This window comes from Wickerhamomyces ciferrii, contig 00299 (assembly GCF_000313485.1).
Source record: "Wickerhamomyces ciferrii WGS project CAIF00000000 data, strain NRRL Y-1031 F-60-10, contig 00299, whole genome shotgun sequence".
NCBI classification, from domain to species: domain Eukaryota; kingdom Fungi; phylum Ascomycota; class Saccharomycetes; order Phaffomycetales; family Wickerhamomycetaceae; genus Hansenula; species Hansenula ciferrii.
The window spans coordinates 11,621-30,758 of NW_011887441.1; the positions used below are offsets into that span (position 1 = coordinate 11,621).

Here is a 19,138-nt window from a genome sequence, read left to right on the forward strand (position 1 = left end):
ATGATATGTGCTGTGGATAGCCATTATTAAGATATCAGCGCTAGAAATTAATCCATTTTGAATCAAGAAATACGTATTGGATTCTCCAGGATATGTATTTAACAGCTTCAGCAGTTTAGCTAGTTAGATCGATTTATTATAAGCACCAATTAGAAACACACATTAATTGAGATACAGTAAAGAATGAAATTTATAGAGTTTCATTTTTGTAATTAAGAAAACTGATAAAGAGTAATCAGATCCATTAATGGAACGAATGACTTCAAGAATCGATATATAGATACTCATCAATTTAAAGTAATATATATATTCAACATGTATATAATTATTTAGTGATGAAGCGCCCAATTAAAGCTATATAACTACAATTTAAAAATTAAAAACAAACAGAGTAATAATATATTCAATATAAAAGATTTGAATAACTATATACCATTTCCCCTGATTATACTTTTGATCATCTTGTTCTAAGCTCACAAGAATGTTAATCATAATATAATCACATATATTTATAAATGGAAATCTCAACTTGAAGCTGAAGCAACTCATAACAACACAAAGCCCAATTGTAAGAAGCTGAAAATTCTGATATAAACAAGGTTGGTGCTATTTCATTCACAGGTAATATGATATCCGCTCATGACTTTCCCCAATATCATTCAGACTAGAGAAAAGCTGATAGTTATCAGGATAATGTCCGTTATATAATAAAATACTAATTAATTAAATCAGGAAAATTTAGCATTTAAATGTAAAAATTATTTGAAATTTACAATTAGCCGCTGTGATTAGAATTTAAATTACACAAAAACAATAAATCATCAATGCGATTACGTCATAAGCAGTAGTATTTAGACATGAACTATACACTTTCAGATTCCAATTAAGCACTTAAACCTAATTCTTTTGAAAATGCTTCATTATTTGGTTCTCTACCTAATAATTCTCTCAAATTATAATTTTCTTCTTTTGAACCACCTCTTGCTAAAATAATATCTCTATATTGAACACCAACTTTATTATCTAATGGATTAGATTTAAATTTAGTATAATAAATATCTGCTGCAAAGACTTGAGACCATAAATAACCATAATAACCAGCTTGATAACCACCCATAATATGATTGAAAGAATTAAAACCTTTAGTAATTTCACCACCACTACTAACTAATGCAATTGATTCTCTTGATTCATTCCAAAATTTAGCAATATCAATTGATTCATTTTTAGAATGTAATGTCATATCAAATAAACCAAAATGTAATTGTCTTAAATTAAATAAACCACCATTAACATGTTTTGAACGAATTAAAGAATCAATTAATTCATCATCAATCTTGTCACCAGTTTTATAATGTGATGATAAATCACGTAATTCATCCTTGGACCAAGTCCAATATTCCAACATTTGAGATGGAGCTTCAACAAAATCCCATGAACAACCTGAAGGACCATGATATTTACCATATTCAGTATTACCAACTAAATCATGAATACCATGACCTAATTCATGGAAAAAAGTAGTAACTTCATCATGTTTTAATAATGATGGTTTATCCTTTGTTGGTTTAGAAAAATTACAAACTAATGCAGTAACTGGATATGCTCTTGAACCATCGGTTTTATTATAACCTGGATAAATACCAAAATTTGCAGCATGACCATATTTACCATCTCTTGGATGTAAATCAAAATATAACCAACCAACAAATTTTGGATTAGAAGAATCATCTAAATTCCAAACAGCAAATTGTTTAACATCTTCATGCCAAACAGATTTTTCCTCAATTGAAGATTCAATAAATTTTAAATTCATTAATTTTGAAAAAATTCCCAACATTTTATCAATTGTTTCTTTTATTGGGAAATATTCTGAAATTTTTTGTTGATCAACTTTATATTCACGTTCTAATAATAAAGTATCATAGAATCTATGATCCCAAACATTATAAGATTTAGATTCTGGTAAACCTTGTTCTTTTAAATGTTCATTTTTTAAAGCTAATAAATGTTCACGTTCTTTTAAAGCTAATGGAGTTAATTTCTTTTTCAAATCATCCAAAAATGATAATACAGTTTTAGAATTTTTAGCCATTTTTTTCTCTAAAACATATTCTGCAAAATTTTCATAACCTAATAATTGTGATAATTCAGATCTTAATTTAACAGTTTCAATTAATAATGGTTCATTTTGTGGAACTTTATTTTGATCACCAATAAATGCCTTTTTACGAGTTTCTTCATTTTTAGCATATTTTAAAACTGGGAAAATATCTGGATATTTAAAAGTCATTTTTAATTTATCATCTTCAGTTTTTTCAAATTGATCAATGACATCTTGTGGAACACCATCTAGTTCTTCTTTGGTAAACAAGATAAATTCTTGTTGTTCACCAAGATTTTTACCAAATTCTAAACTTAAATTGGATAATTTTTTTTGAATTTCTTTAATTTGATTTCTTTTTTCTTCAGATAATGCTAACCCATTACGTCTATAATCATTATCAATATCTTTTAAATATTTCTTGGTTTCTTCAGTTAATGAATCATAGTTTGCAGTTTCTTGATATAATTTATGGAAAACTTTATATAAATCTTCTCTTAAACTTTGTTCAATACCAAAATCTCTAAATTTTTGTTCAGATTGAGTAGAAGCATCTCTTAATTCTTTATTAGCACTAACATGTTGATAAAAAGTTAAAACATTAATTAATCCATCATTTTCATTATCAAAAGTGGCAATTGGTTGGAATGCATTTTCCACAGTTGGATTATCAACTAATTTAGCAATTTTATCATTCAATTCAGTATTTCTCTTGATATAATCTTCAGTTAATTTCAAGATTTCTTCAGATGAATGATTCCATGAAGGTGGAGCTTGTGGTGGGATGAATTGAGATTGAGTTGACATATTTCTTGTTATAAATGGGAACAATTGAAACTTGTTAAATTGTCTTGAGATCAAAGGAACGGCTTGGTATGCGATTGCAGAAGTGACTAGTACTTTGGCAGCAGTGGAGTACTTCAATTGAGGCAATAGCATGAACTTGAACAAGTTTTCCCTTTGAGAATTGATACCATATACCAATATAAATATGCCACTATTCAATTCAATTCCCCCGATCAAATCACCATTCGGTGCATAAGTGTAAAAACCATTTTTAATGTCTTTCACACTTATGCAGTTTTCCCTTATTTTCGCGAATGGTTCTGGTTTTTCATAACTTTTGATTTGTTCGTCGAAAAGGTTGAATTTAGTAAGGAAGTGGTTGGAAAAGTAGCATAGAACCATAGAAATAGTGAGTAGTTATAAGGAGGGAGTATGACATTGGAAGTGATGCAGAATTGAAGGTTTCACTAGGGAGTGTGGTGGTGTTTCAGCTCCATGTTGTGGAAAAGTTTCAATATATGGATCATTATTTTCCAATATTATAAAGTGAAAATAGTACTAACAAAATATAGATTTCCAAAATGTCTGAAGTAAAACAACAAATTGTTCCAAGTCCATCACAAAACATCTTAAACGATAAATGGGATGTTGTCCTTTCAAACACAATTGTTAAAACTGGTTTAGGTTTTGGTGCTGGTGTTTTAGCTTCAGTTTTATTATTTAAAAGAAGAGCTTTCCCAGTTTGGATAGGTGTTGGTTTTGGTTTAGGTAGAGGTTATGCTGAAGGTGATGCTATTTTCCGTTCAAATGCTGGTTTAAGAACTGTTAAAGCTTAGATATTTGTATAATTATATTTTATTATATCAAAAATTTAGCATTACAAAAAAGTATGAAAATTTAAGGGTCATGTGTGTTTTTTAATATATTCAAAAAATTTTATAATTGTTTTTAAGGGTGTAGCTACATTGTTTATAGGTATATCATAATGATCGTTAAATTTATATGCAAGTTTTTGGGATATATAGTGAACTTTTGTTCAATGCAAGTTATGTGAATGATAGCAAATTTATAAAATAAATAATGAATTGAAATTGAAAAGTAGTCCAAATCATAATGGAATAAGGCAGTGAAAAGAATACCACTAGGGTAAATGAATTGAAAATAATGCAAAAAAGGAAATTGATAAGTAGCAATTAGAATTGAAAAAACACACCATGTTTTTGTCTATAATTTATATTTTCCATTCAGTTTCAACATTTTGATCAATTTTAATACCAGCATCAACTTTATCCAAGATACTTAAAGCCATAGCATCAGCTAATTCTAAACTTTGAGCTTCTAAAATCTTATGAGATAATGGAATTTCATTAGTTGGAGTAATTGGTTGTTGTAAAGGAGGTAAAAAATTTGATGAAGTTGAAATATTTGAAGATTTTCTTGAAGTTGAAGAAACAATTGAATTATTATGAGTTATTGAAGGTGGTATTGATCTTGGTTGTGGTGACACAATATCTGATGATGGAATAGAATTAACCGCCATGTTTAATTTATCTGATAATATGGATGTATTTAATGGATCAATTATTGAATCTGATCTTTTTGATGTTATTGGTGATGAAGAATTTTGTAATTGTAAAAATGAAAATTCTTTTTCTTTTAAAGAAAATTGTGTTGTTGATGGTGATGATGGTTGTTGTGATTGTGATTGTGATTGTGATAATGGTGGTGGAGTTGAAGATGTTGATTCTAATGGGTTACCAGCATCAATTGAACAATTTCTTGAAGATTGAATTAATTCATGATTATTTAAATTTGTAAATGAAGCTGATGGTCTTATTTCCACAGATCCTCTAATACTTTGTTCTTCTTCTTTATTGAAATCATCATATTTCATAGCAAATATTCCATCTTCATCAACACTATTATCTAATTGATCTGAATTATTTTTAAATTTTGAACTTATTTTTGATTTAAAAGTTGATAAAGACCTTGTTAAATTTGAATGGGGAGGTTCTGACATGGTTTCTAATGAATTTTGAACGAAGCGCTATGTTTTAAAGACCTTTAAAATTGTGGTTTATATGGTATATTTCAATATTTGAAGAATGTACTTGATATTTAAAGCCTCTTTTTTTCCCTCTAATATATAATATAAATTGATTTTTTCCTGATCTAATTAAATCTCCGATCTCAGAAAATGTGACTAAATTTATTGCGAGATTTAAAACTTATTTGAAACAAATCAGACAAAAGTTCTTTCAATTTGAATACTATAGTTTATGATATATCAAAGATTCAATTTAAAAAGAGAATCAAATCTTTTTATTCATTTCTTTCAATCAACTCGCCATCGTCCATTTTTTTTTACCAGTCTTGTGAGCGCCAAATTTCCACCAAAAAAAGATCAAAGTAAAGTAAGTGCGCAAAAAACGGCGCAAATGTGAAAAAATGTGTAGATCTGTATATAATTTATGAAAATCTAAAGCGTCATTTTAACTAAATTAGGTAATACGATTACGCAAAAATTAAAAATTTAAAGCATACCAGTGATCAGTGATTAATGAAAAATTACGAGTATATTCATCAAGTTTCCATGTTTGTTTCAAGATCAACTATCGTTTATTATACATGATAGCAATCAAGATCTTGAAGTGTTGTTGACATTTATTTATTTTTAAGATCTAGTTTATAGTTTAAAGTAAACAAACTTTAATTAATGTTCTCTCAAATTCTTTATAAGTCGTCAATTGTATCAAGTTCTTACAACTTTGTGTACTTGCCAATTAATAGGTTATCCCTTTTCATACTAAAATTTCAATGGACTTTAGGTGACAGACCTTGACAATAATTAAAGATCGCGAGTAGTTAAAGGTAAGTAAATGTGAGTACCATTCGTGGAAATGGGAAAGTTCTAGATTCTAGATCATGGTCCATCAATTATTCGGGATATTCATAAATGCCGAACTAACAAAAACTACTCCAGGTAATTCGAAGTAATATAACTTAGTAATCATGATTCATCAAGTCCGCTATTTTAATTTTAAACCGTTAAACTTATAAGGTGACCCCATACTTTGTGACGTGATTTTGTAACATTTTAACCCTTTTTACCTTATTACGGGTACTTCAACTTAATCTTGGTGAGAGATTGTATACTATCAATAATTAACGCGTTAGTAGTTAAACTTCACGCGTCATAGTGTTGCACTGATGTGAAAGTTATAGCCATTCTGGAATCAACTTCAACCCCGAATCACCATTTAATCAAATATGTAGACACCTATCAAATACCATCAAACCTGTTCACTGTTCACTGTTGACCTGTTCACTCCAATCAAATATTACGTAATACATATTCTGCTTGCTACGATAATGCCTTATTACTACATACATCAACTCCTTTTATAGGTTAACAGATCAATTGATTTATAAAAAAAGGTTTTGATAATTAGGAGAACCAAGTTTTAATATGATTGATCAACTTTTAATAGGCGCCTTTTAACAATTTAGCGAATTATAATTTTAGGCAGTTAAGAAATCAGAGTAAAAATTTTTCATAAACTTCATTTAACGGTGTTGTTCGTATCAATTGTATTTCTTCGCAAAAAAACTTTTTGCCAAATTTGCGAAAAACGTACCCAATTAAAAAAAATGCAAATTTATTATAAATTAATGGCGTAAATTTGTACTAAATACAGTAATTGACCGTTTTTACATCATAAACTTTATTTATATGGCTTTAAATTATAAGCAGTAAGCAGTCAAGCTAGTGATTAATTTATGGAGTTATGATCGATCTAATATATTCACCCAATTAATGGGATTAAGTACATCATCATTAATCACGTTAAAGTTACTATTGATTTCTAGTAGGTCGTATATTGAATTTTTTTTAGTGCTCAGCCATGTTAATGAGTTATTGATCATCATTCATCAAATAGTACAAAGATCTTAGACATTTTTACAAGAATTAAGCTCTTTTGGAAATGGCTATGAAGTGTGAATTAATTGTTTGGATAACCATGGATAGATATACTAATATGGGAAACAATTAGATCCAGACATTATGTTGTATGAATTCAATGGGAAGATCGTAACTATATTTTTAATCATATACTTTTAAACTTAATTCATATCGGTTACAGTAAGCTTAACAGTATACTAATTTTAAATGATCTAGATCTTCAAGATCTTAAACTGTTGATGAATTAATGTTTAACTTTCCAGATCACTGTATTTCTCAAAATTCATAATACTATTCGTAAATTAATTACTATATTAGTTCCAACTACATCAAGTATTGTATTCTATAATTTCATAATTTCATAAACCTATATACCCATTATATATAATCCCATACCCATATGCTATATCTATGCAAATTTCAAAAACCCCCATGTCTCAATAACCACTAATTGTTAATATCATCAAAATTCCAACCACATTCATTATTTTCAATATGTAAATTTAACCAAACATCAACATTTTCAAACCATTTACCACATTTTTTACAATTTCCAGGGACTTCATTTCTTTGTTTTTTCTTGGTACCTGGTGGATAATTAAAATGTAAAGCTTTTAAATGATTTTTATAAGTATCACAACGAGAGAAAATCCCTGTTGGATGACATGGAGTTTCTTCAAATTCATCTGAGTTATGTGTATGTGGATGAGGATGAGTTTTTTGATATAAGATTGAATTAAATGGACATTTAAAAGCACCTTGAGAAGAACCAGTTTCTTTCCAATGACGTTTATTATGACGAAATAAATCATTTGATCTTGCAAAACCACGACCACAAATCTTACATAAATAAGGTCTATTTTCTGGTGTTAAATGAATTGATTTATGAGTTGATAAATTTGAAAAAAATAAATGACATTCAGGACATTGTTTCTTTTTACGTGGTTGAGGTTTGGTTATTTTTGATGAGGTGTTGGTTATTGATGAATGATGATTTATTGGTAATGATTGTGATCTTGATGTTGGTGAATTTAATCTTGTTTGTAAAGGTAATGAATAATGTTCTTCAATTGGGGAAAAAGTTGATGATGATTGATTTGATAATGTATTAATTGAAGGTAATAATAATGCAGGTTGATGAGGTATTGGAGTATGTAAAGTATATGAACTTGTTGGAATTTGAATTGTTGATGATGAAGTTGATAAAATACCAGATTCTATACTTGGAGAAGTTGAAGGAGAATTTATTCTTGTATTTGGGATTGAAGTTGAACCAAATTTATAATCCCATAATGAATTATGAGGATGTTGAGGATGTATAGGTTGAGGATGTTGTTGTTGCTGAGTAGGTGTCTGTTGATTTGATGAAGGACTAGTTAATTTTGGTAATGGTAAGATTATTGTATTATTATTGATTTGATCTTTATTAAACATATTTTGAACATTATTAAAAGTCATCACAGCATTCATAACTGGTTGTATGTATTAACTTCACCAAGATGTATATAATATAAATATATAGGACTCCTTTATCAGATTGAAATGATATGGACTTATGATCAGTTATATATAAGCTAACCATTTGAGTTATATATAAATCTGTCAAAAATATACCTAAACTCCACGGCTGTAAGTAAATATCTCAACTAATTTAATAATTATGGATGATTTAGCCATACCAATGACATACTTAACATCCTGAAATATAACGCAATGAGCAACAATTTCAAGTAATCAACAACTATCCTTCACAAGACTTATAAGCTGTATACTTAATGGCTCATTCTAACTTCATACAATTGAATAAACAAGACATTGTTTATTCGATTCCGACTTTTGACATCTGGAATTACACGGAACTTTTAAATATCATCTGATTATGAACATCAAGTAGTACAACACTTAACAAAGCACACAAAGCACCAATATATTGAAACGGATCGGTTCAATCGCAAGCACTTTAACTCATAACCGTCATACACGGCTAGTACAAATATCAAACCCCTTTACTCTTCACCCTTAATTAATCACTTGATCCTGCCATTCATAGTTGTCTAATTTCTTGCTTTTCATGTCTTTCTGTCAAATATTGTTTAAATCCACTCGGTCTTATCAATCCGAGTATTTTTTTCACGCTTTGCTAAACAAATTCGGTATTGATCAGCCGTATTGTACAAGAAAATAAATGCTTAACTATGAGAACAATAGATAATCAGGGGAAGACAGGGATATACAAGTACTATATAAGATAGACTAGATCATGGTTATATTAACTCTTGATTCTACTAGTTTAATTGTTAATTGTACTTGATCTGCTTTATATCGATTAATATTTCTATTATGCAAAAGTCAAAATGGATACGACGGATCATTAAAAATACGCCTTTGAAAAAAAAGAAAAATTAAAAATTTAAATTTACTAAGTTTTTATTGAACAGTTGAGAAAATGACAGATTTGAAAAAAGTCATGTGACTTTGGTAATTACATAATCAGTATAAACTATTTTAATTATATTTATTAACAAGAATTGAAAATATAGAATATGAGAGTTATGATTAACCTCTTATTTTTTATTTTAGTCTCTATATAAACTTATAGTTAATTCAATTTGTCTTTGTTTTTGGTTTATCAATTTTATAAGTTTTAATATAAAATCCAATAAATAAAACTAAATAAGATGACAAGATAGCACAACCAGTACCAGCAGCAAATGGTGTACCATAACAAGTACCCATATTTGGAATATTAATACCTAATTCTGTACTATATTTATTTGCATAAAATGTATAAGTTGAAAAATAAACTGCACATAAATCCAATACAAATTGTAAAATTTGGAAAGTTGTAATCCATTTTTTCCACCAAACTCTAATACCTCTTGATGCTAAGAAATAATACCAATACATAACAACATGAACTCCTAAGTTTAATAAAATTGGAATCCATGAAACTGATGTAGCACCACCTAATTGAATAAAACATAATAATGCAGTTGCACCATGATGATAACTATGTAAGAAAATGATTTTTTTCTTCTTAACAACAAGGAAATAAGTATCAACAAATTCAACAAATTTAGTTAAATAATTTAAATAATAAATTGTAACTAATTTTTGGGACCAAGTATTTGGTGAACAAATTGCATATAATAAACCATGATTAACCAAGATTGGTAAAATTTGTTCAAATAATAAAACTAATAAAGTTAATGAAGCTGAAGTTAAAAAGAAATTATGAATTGAAAATAATAATTGTAATTTTAATGGTTGTAATTTTTTAAAAATTAATTGACCAATTGTAATTATAAAATAATAAGTAATAATACCAATGAAGACTTCTTTATTTGTACTTAAAAAAGTTTCTCCTTCAATATATTGAAATTCATTTGGAATGAATTTACCACCTGTAATCAATGTGGCAAATTCATTAAAAATTGGCCATAATTTTAAACCAAATGGAGTTTCAACATTTGGAATTTCAAAATTAATAAAATTTGGAGTATAACCATTTAAAATATTTAAATATTTTAAAGCATTGGTATGGATGGATGATGGTTGAACAACATTCAAGATCGATGAAGTTACTGATTCAACTGATTCAACAATTTCAGACATTTTTTATGATTTGATTTGGTTTGTTGATATCAATGAGAGAAAAACACGAAAAACTTTAGACCTTTAACACAACACAGCACAACACAATGAATATAAAGGAATAAGATGCAATAGGAAAGGAATGTATAATCACCAAATTAAATTGAGATCTTTAAAACAAAGAACCAAATGACTTCAAAAACAAATATAAAAGAAGTATAAAAGAATATTTGAGAAGTAGAATTTGTTGTTTTTTTTTTCTCTGCCCGTTGATTTTTTGAAAATTTAAATTTCTGATCAGAAAAAAAACCGTCAAGAAAAAAATAAAAAAAAAAAATGTTGAGAAAAATTTATGAACGCGATTTGCAATTTAACGAGAATGAAATGAACAAAGTGAACAATTGAACAAGTATGAATGAGGAATGAGGTTGATTAGGTTAATGATCTAGGTATTATGTTCATTGTCTATTTAGTTATGAATCTTTTCACAGGTTTTAAAGTTTACAATTGAGTTTACCTTTTATTATGGTTTCATTTTAAAATAGGGGTTCAATTTTAAAATTCTCGGGTTTATTCGGTTTCTTTATTTTTTTGATGGGAATTTAGGAATTTTATGCTCAACAGTTTTGAAGATCTCAGAGATTTTAATGCAGGTGAATAAAATGACTACAACAATGATAATCATATAAACTCATTAATTAAACTTTCATACTTGTTACTATATATATTGATATAAAAATCATTGTTTTCTTTTCCCTTCATCAACTTCTTTAATCTCTGTTAATGTATTATTACCTGATGATAAAGATTCATTTGTATTTATAATTTTTGATTGATTAACAGTACCATCACTTGTCTCCTTTTTATTTGTTTTATCCCAAAAATCTAATGATGCAACAACATCATAACCACGTTCATCTTCATAAGCATATAAAATTTCTTGTGAACCTGTATGCAACAAACGAATATTTTCTCCAATTATAACTCTTAATAATTCTCCAGTTTCAACATGACGAATTTCAATAAAATTTGATTCAAATGCTAATAAATATGGATACCACAATGCAAAATTTTGTGGTATACCTTCCCAATTAATCATAAAATCATATCTTGTTCTCCATCCATTTTTATTTATAAAAAATGAACAATCTGAATATGATAAAAGAAAATTTGAACTAATTCTATGAATTGCTAAAGGTTTTAATCCTTCTTTATTAATAATAAAATCTAATGAAGTATCTGCAGGATCTAATATAGCTTCAATATTTCCATCATTTAATGAAACAATTTCAAAACCTTTTGTACAACCAACAATTAATCTTGTCTTCAAGAAAGATATTGAAACAGGTTCAGAATTAAAATGGAACTCTCTTGTTTCATTTTTAAATTTCTTTTTAGACATTTTCTTTGAGAATGGATCAGTTGGTTCAAAAACTCTAATTAAATCAGATTTTGCTGCAACAACAAGGATTTTACCACCACAAACACCAACTTTAAAAAATGAAACATGTGACATTAATTCTTTACCAGTTTTTTTATCTTGAACAATTAATAATTCTAATGGCCATGCATATAATTTTTTATCAGCTAAAACTAATAATGTTTGATATTCTTCTAAAACTTCCAATTGTGTAACATTAACTTTTGATACAATACGAACTGGTTTTGAAACAACCCGGGTTGAACCTCTAGTTTTAATTTCACTCATGAAAACACCAGAATCTGTACCATATAATAATCTTCTACCACCATCACATGGGGCAAGACAATTAATTCTATTAGAAATATCAAAAAATCTTTCAGCTAATGGAGTCAAAGTGAAAATATCATTCTTTTCTCTAATTTTATTTTGTTGTTGTTCAATTATTGAAATTAATGATTCTTGTGCACTATTTGTTGCACCATATAAAGTTAATTCATAACCTCTACGACCAATATAAGCAAATGATATTGGAAATTTTGTATCATTTTTAGAAGGATGATGAATAACGTGTGCATATGCACCAGATTTTCTTGTATATGGTCTTAATGATGGCATTTCTTCAGATGCACTTAAATATAATAAAGGTAATGGAATTGGACGTTGATAAACTTTATGTTGTTCTCTTTTATTAATAACTTTAACACGAACAAATAATAATAAATGATCCATTAAATAAATTTGAATATCACCTTGATTATCTTTATCTTGATTTCTTTTTTTTAAAGGTGCAGTATAAACAATTTTACGTTGATCTGAACCAAGTTTTAAATCAACATATTCACCTGGTCTGAAAACTAATCTTTGTTTTAATAAAATTAATGCATGACGATCTTCAGCTTTACCAACTTTAACATTAATTCTTTCTAATAATTTTAAAATTAAATCTGAAGCTTTTAATAAATCAGGTTTATCAAATGAATCTTCTTTTGTAGATTTAATAATATCTTTTAATAATAAATTATATCTAACTGTACGTGTTGTTGCCTGTGATAAATATGAACTAATATTTAATCTATTAGATTCTGGTAATCTTTCAGTTTCTTCAATAAATCTTGCAAATAATGGATTTGCAGCTTTTTGTCTTTCTAATTCATATTTGGCAAAACACTGACCAGCGTTATAAGAGACAAAAGGTTCAAAAAATGGTATAAATTCTAAAAAAATATCACCAATGTTTTCAACAACAGGTTTTAATTGTTGTCTTCTAATTAAAGCATCACGAAATCTTATAGCAACGTTTAAAATATCAATAACATTGAAAAAAACAGTTCTTATAAATTTTTCACGTTCGATTATAGGAATTATATTTGATTCTCTTAGGGGTCTTATCCAAAAATCTCTTAGATATTCTAAATTACGAACAAATGTACGTTCCGTGGCAACAACTTCATAAATTAATTCTTGACGTTTAACTTCTTTTTTATCCATAGCTTGAATCATTTCTTTTGGTACAGTATGAGACCATAATTGTTTCTTTTCTTCCTCCTCGTGTAATGATAAATGAGATTCATTTCTCTTTAGCCCACCTTGAGGTTTCATATTTAATCTTGCTTGTTGTTCTAATCTTCTTGGACATGCAATTGAATAACATAATGCATCCCTAGTACATGTTGGAGAATAACATTCAGTTAATAAGGTGAAAACACCATTAACAGAATGTTGTTGATCTTGATCAATATTTGGAGAACCAGGAGTTGCAGCAATTGTTGATTCACTAACAAATGAACCATTTCTACTATCAATACCAAAATTTGAACCAACATGTCCATGATGAGGTTGACCTTGAATGTTTTGTAAATTTTGTGAAGATCCATTTGGTGTTGATGAAGAAGCATTTAAGAAAACTTCATCAAATTGATAAACTTCACGATTTGAATCTCTTAATCGATGTTCATAAGTAACATCATGGAAAAATTTTTGTGCATCCAAGGCACGACCTAATAATAAAGCTAAATTTCTATCAGTAGTTCTAATAATATGAGATATAACATCAACTGCATCTGATCCAGTGAATGCATCTCTGTATTCTAAACCATCTTTATTATATTGTGCCAACACAATGTTTTTTTTAAATAATGTTGCAACACGAGATAACATTGCAGGATAAACTTGTGGAGATCTTGAAGCTGTTGTTACAATAGTTCTTGATGATAAACTTGCTGAAGATGAAACTCTATGAGAACTTAATGAAGCAGATGATGAAACTCTTCTTGCCTTGGCTATTGATGATAAACTTCTTGTTTTTAATCCAAGACCCATTGAACTTGATGATGATGATGAATTTGAATTTGATGAAGGATTTGAACCATTGTTGTTATTATTACCATTTGTGAAATCTGATTTTTGTATTGAACGTCCACCACTTGAATTTTTTCTTTGAGAATCTGAATTTATTAAATTTCTAAAAGAAGATGAATTTAATGACATTGATCTTCCTGAATTATTTAAAGGTTGAATGTTATTATGATTATTATTATTGAAATTAGGATTATTTGAATGATTGAATTGAGATTGATTTGAAGGTATAGAATTTGAATTTCCAAATGATGAAGATGATATTAAATCAGGTGAAGTCACAGTTCTTGAATTTCTTGTTAATAAATTAATACCTTGTTGTAAAATTGGTGATCTTGTTGAATATTTTGACATTGTTGGAGATTGTTGATATCTTTGAGAAATTGGCGCACTTGAAGGATCAGTTGTTGTTATAGGTTGTAATCTTCCAGGTCTATTACTATTATTATTCACTGAGGGGATTGAAGATGAATCATTATTATAAATGTTTAATCCACCAGTTTCTGGAGGTCCTATTGGAGATTGTGGAGGAGGTTTACGACTTGGAGATTGTGGAGGTTGTTGAGTCTGTATTGAATGAGGAGGTAATAATTGACCAGGTGGATGTTGACCAGATTGACCAGGTCTTTGTTGTACTTGTTGAGATTGTCCTTGATAATGTTGTTGTGTAAATTGTGGTTGATAATGTTGTGGATGAGGTTGACCATGTGGTAAATTTTGAGGTTGTGGTTGATTTTGAGATCGTAGATAAGGATCTTGTGATTGTGGATGATGGAATTGATTTTGACCTGATGGTCTAAAATGCTGTTGTTGTTGTTGTTGTCCATAAGCGTCATTAATATTTAATTGTTTTTGAAATTGTTGAATAGGAGGAGATTTAGCAGGATCTAAAGTTGGACGATCGTCTGTATTTTCAAACCCAAATGAATCTTGATGGTTTTGTTGATCTTCATCTGGTCTTCTTGAACCAAATATATCATTAAATAATTCATCACGAGTCAAATTACCTTGACCGGACATTTTGATAAATTCTCAGTATATAATAACTCAAATTTTTGTATTTTTTGATATTAATGTTGTTAATCCAAACACACACTGTTTTATTGATAACTTTGTAGCATGAAATAAACCCTTTAGACTGTTGATCTTGTTCTTCTTATTCTTGTTTTGTTGTTGATTTGATAAATATAGCCAAAAATAAACCAAATTGAATGGCAAAAAACACACACACAGCACAAATATTGGATCAATTTCTTCCACAGAAACTCAAATACCAATAATAAGAGAACAACTAAAGCACAAATAGGAATAAAAATAGCAATGATCCCTTTGAAATACCTTGAATACAACTGACTTGATGTTTTGTTACCTTGTTGTCTTTTGGTTTGTTGGCGGTATTTTTACTAGGCCGTTTATTTTTTTTTTGATCAACAAAATTAAAATTCAAATTGGAAATGAAAACAAATGAAATTTAAGAAAAAGACAATTATGAACTTGTGAACTTGTGAACTATTGATCAACTATTAATACCACAATTGTATAGAATCCACAATCAATTAATCAAATAGCAAATAAAATAGTGAATACAATTAAATTCAGTTGAAAGGAGTCTTTGAACAGCAAATAATTAATTTATTACTTAACCATTATCAATTTCCGAGGGTCTATATCACATGACTTTTGTGCATAAGTACCACAACCAGTTACCCTCGGATCATATTAATGCCCATACTTAATTTCAATTTCGAATACTTGATTTGATTGTGGGTATTTAATTAAAAGGAGGTGTTGATTGGATTACAAGGGAATATCAGTACAGCAATGCCAGTGAGTATGATCAATTGAGTAAGGGAGGTATCATAGTACTAACATTCTTTATAGGCTTATCATTCAACTTTCTTAACAGATCCTTCTTCAAATGAACGTTTAGTTGGTAAGTATATGACACCAAATCAAATAAACCAAATTGCTAACTCAGACTTTTAAGGAAACTTTGCATTAGCACCAATTAGAACCAAATATAGAGGTCCCGCATATCAAACAGATCAAGATTACGATATAATTGATGAATCATTAGACCTATTCAGAGCTAATTCTTTTTTTAAAAATTTTGAAATTAAAGGACCAACTGATCGTGTTTTAATTTATGGTATATTATATATAAGTGATTGTTTATCTAAAATAACTATAAATACACCAAAACAAGAGGCTGTTAAAATATTGACAAATTTATCATTGGATCATTTTGCTATCCCAGGGGATGGTAATTTCCCATTAAATTCATTATATTTACCACCAAAAGATCGTGGGGAATTTGATTTGATTAAAGGGTATTTAACTCAATTTAGACAAGAATTAAGTTCAAGATTGATAGAGAGGATTTATAAAGATGATCTTCAACATCCTTCAAAATATTGGTTAGCTTTTACAAGAAGAAAATTTATGAATAAAAGTTTATAATAAATTATAATTAAGTTAACAATATATAAATAAAGTGTACAGGGTATTATTTTTTTGATTGACAATTACCACACTTGTAATTCTTCAAATAAATCAATTCTATATGGTGATAATCTTAAATTCCTAGCTGTAAATGATCTTATATCATCACACATTATTGGTGGACCACAAGTAACAATACCAATTGAACCTTGAGAATTTATAAATTCATCATTTAAAATCTTGTTAAAATTTGCACGACCAGCGTAAAATTTTATAAATGTTGAGAATTTCTTAATCATTGGTAAAGTATCACTCATTTGATAATTAAAATTCCTTGTTATATAAATATCAATTTCAATATTAAATTCACATAATTTCATTAATTCTTCTTCAAACCACTCAAGAGATTCAATATTCCTTATAACCCAAATTAATTTTACTCTTTGTTTTAATAATAATGGTTTTGTTGATAATTCTAATGCATGATAAAAAGGTCCTGGGATACCATTCCCTCCTGCAATCAATAAGGCGGTTTGATATTGTTCTAATGATGATTGATTCCCATATGGCCCTTCCAAAGCAACTCTCATTTGAAAATTATCATGACCAATCATGTTCAGGACTTTCTGGGTTAAACCATCCTTAGCTTTGATATAAATTGTAATTTCTTCATCTTTAAGCACAGAATCCACTATAGTAAAAGGATGGGATTGCCAAAACATTGACCAATGTAAAAAATGTATATAAACAAAACATCCAGGAAATGGTTTCCAATTTGTTGGTCTTGACACTTTAACAATAAAGGTTTCATCTGAAATAAATTTTAAATTTGCCCATGGAGTTCCAAATTTACATAAATTTATAATACGAATTATTCTATCCAGGGCCCAAAATGCACAGGCGCCATATATCCATTCTTTCCATCCAAATGTTTCAACATGTTTCCAACAAGTTATTAAAAAACCCGCAGCGAATATGATATGTAATATTAAGAATAATTCATAATGTGCAATTCTAAAATTATGAATAGCTTGAACAAGTATAACAAGACCAATAAATATTGCAACTGTACCCCATTGAATATATTCTTTCCTTAATGATTTAAACAATGTACCTCTTGATATTATAATTTCATAATAACCACAAGTATGAATAAATGCATCAATAAACATAATCCTTGCAGTCCATTTATGAAAAATCATGAAAGAACTATATGATAATTTTGAAATTTTAATCAAAAGATTATTTCTCCCTGCAAATAATATAATTATTGGTAAATGAGCAAATGAAAGAACACCAGATCTATCACTTATATATCTTATAAATTGACCAATTAAATTCCCATTAAATATCTTGTTTTCATTATAAATATCAAAATTCTTGAATAAATAAACTGTATGTAATATTAAATAACCCAGGAGTATTAAAGCATCTGAACTTGATGGTAATAATGAAGTTAAATTGAATAAATATGTGAAAGGTTGGAAATGTCTATTGAAAATTATTGGTAATGTTAAATTTGATCTTATAGAATCTATAGGTTCTCCAATTAATTTATTTATAAATCTCTTGGATTTAAATCTATTCCATATCCCAATGTATAATAATACCAAAAGCCAATAATAATTTAAATAAATACCATAATCTTGTGCAAAATCAAAATTCCCTAAGAATGCTTTATAATCCCTTAAACTTAAATCTAATTGATTTTTCAAAGGTAATACGGGGACATATTTAACTTCATCCTTATTAAAACCTTCACTCAAAGGATCCTGTAACCATTTTGAAGAATTTCTTATCAAACCCTCCACAATATCAACACTTAACCTCTGACCATGATTTGAACCACAAAATTCAACAAGTTCCTGTACAGCCAAAGATCTAGTCCTTGGATCTGGTGAATAATGATCAATACAAGATGCTATTGATCCAAGGAATGGGGTATAAGTACAACGACATTGATAACCTTGACAATCAAATTTATAATTATAAAGAGCAGTTTCACATGAATATATGATTATTCTATGGAATGAACCTTTTTGAGATTCTGCTATTGCAGAGCTAAGCCGTATGAAGAATAGGACTAGTAGTAATAACTTCATCTTGGTACCACCAACCACCGTCTATTTCTATCAACCTTTTTGCCACTAGTGTCTATCGATCTTATTGTTTTCTACTTTTTTGTACTTTTTTGTTGATATTTATTGATTTTTTTATGATCCGCGTGCCCAGAAACCAAAAAAAAAGAATTGAAGCGAAAAAGATTTAAAAGATAACAAATAATCTAAAAGATCTGGGAAGAATTGAATGGCTGAACAATAGATTGATTTGATGGGTTAAGTAGTCTTAGGTTGTCATTTGAAAGGATATACACCTATATTTATATAAAAGTATTATCAAATCAGTAGACTTTAAATTAATCTGTACAACTTCTTACCACGGTCACGGTCTAATATTCCACCATTAACGA

At 28.3% G+C, this 19,138-nt stretch overlaps 7 protein-coding genes across 7 annotated transcripts; 1 reads left to right on the forward strand and 6 right to left on the reverse strand.

The window, feature by feature from the left end:
- Window positions 1-883: 883 nt before the first annotated feature.
- Window positions 884-3,292, reverse strand: PRD1 (metalloendopeptidase; the record flags this gene model as incomplete). The annotated part of the gene is made up of 1 exon (XM_011272822.1): window positions 884-3,292. The coding sequence occupies one exon, from the start codon at window positions 3,290-3,292 to the stop codon at window positions 884-886; it is 2,409 nt and encodes an 802-aa protein (XP_011271124.1).
- Window positions 3,293-3,471: 179 nt separating this feature from the next.
- Window positions 3,472-3,726, forward strand: MIC10 (Mic10p; the record flags this gene model as incomplete). The annotated part of the gene is made up of 1 exon (XM_011272823.1): window positions 3,472-3,726. One exon carries the CDS (start codon window positions 3,472-3,474, stop codon window positions 3,724-3,726), a length of 255 nt encoding a protein of 84 aa, XP_011271125.1.
- A 395-nt stretch (window positions 3,727-4,121) lies between these two features.
- On the reverse strand, window positions 4,122-4,910 carry BN7_6625 (DNA-directed RNA polymerase II subunit; the record flags this gene model as incomplete). Its single annotated transcript, XM_011272824.1, has 1 exon — window positions 4,122-4,910. The coding sequence occupies one exon, from the start codon at window positions 4,908-4,910 to the stop codon at window positions 4,122-4,124; it is 789 nt and encodes a 262-aa protein (XP_011271126.1).
- Window positions 4,911-7,301: 2,391 nt separating this feature from the next.
- On the reverse strand, window positions 7,302-8,324 carry BN7_6626 (Zinc finger protein; the record flags this gene model as incomplete). Its single annotated transcript, XM_011272825.1, has 1 exon — window positions 7,302-8,324. The coding sequence occupies one exon, from the start codon at window positions 8,322-8,324 to the stop codon at window positions 7,302-7,304; it is 1,023 nt and encodes a 340-aa protein (XP_011271127.1).
- Window positions 8,325-9,458: 1,134 nt separating this feature from the next.
- BN7_6627 (elongation of very long chain fatty acids protein) lies at window positions 9,459-10,469 on the reverse strand (the record flags this gene model as incomplete). Its single annotated transcript, XM_011272826.1, has 1 exon — window positions 9,459-10,469. One exon carries the CDS (start codon window positions 10,467-10,469, stop codon window positions 9,459-9,461), a length of 1,011 nt encoding a protein of 336 aa, XP_011271128.1.
- A 718-nt stretch (window positions 10,470-11,187) lies between these two features.
- Window positions 11,188-15,246, reverse strand: BN7_6628 (RHO1 GDP-GTP exchange protein 2; the record flags this gene model as incomplete). Its single annotated transcript, XM_011272827.1, has 1 exon — window positions 11,188-15,246. The coding sequence occupies one exon, from the start codon at window positions 15,244-15,246 to the stop codon at window positions 11,188-11,190; it is 4,059 nt and encodes a 1,352-aa protein (XP_011271129.1).
- A 1,505-nt stretch (window positions 15,247-16,751) lies between these two features.
- On the reverse strand, window positions 16,752-18,770 carry BN7_6629 (ferric reductase family protein; the record flags this gene model as incomplete). Its single annotated transcript, XM_011272828.1, has 1 exon — window positions 16,752-18,770. The coding sequence occupies one exon, from the start codon at window positions 18,768-18,770 to the stop codon at window positions 16,752-16,754; it is 2,019 nt and encodes a 672-aa protein (XP_011271130.1).
- Window positions 18,771-19,138: the final 368 nt, after the last annotated feature.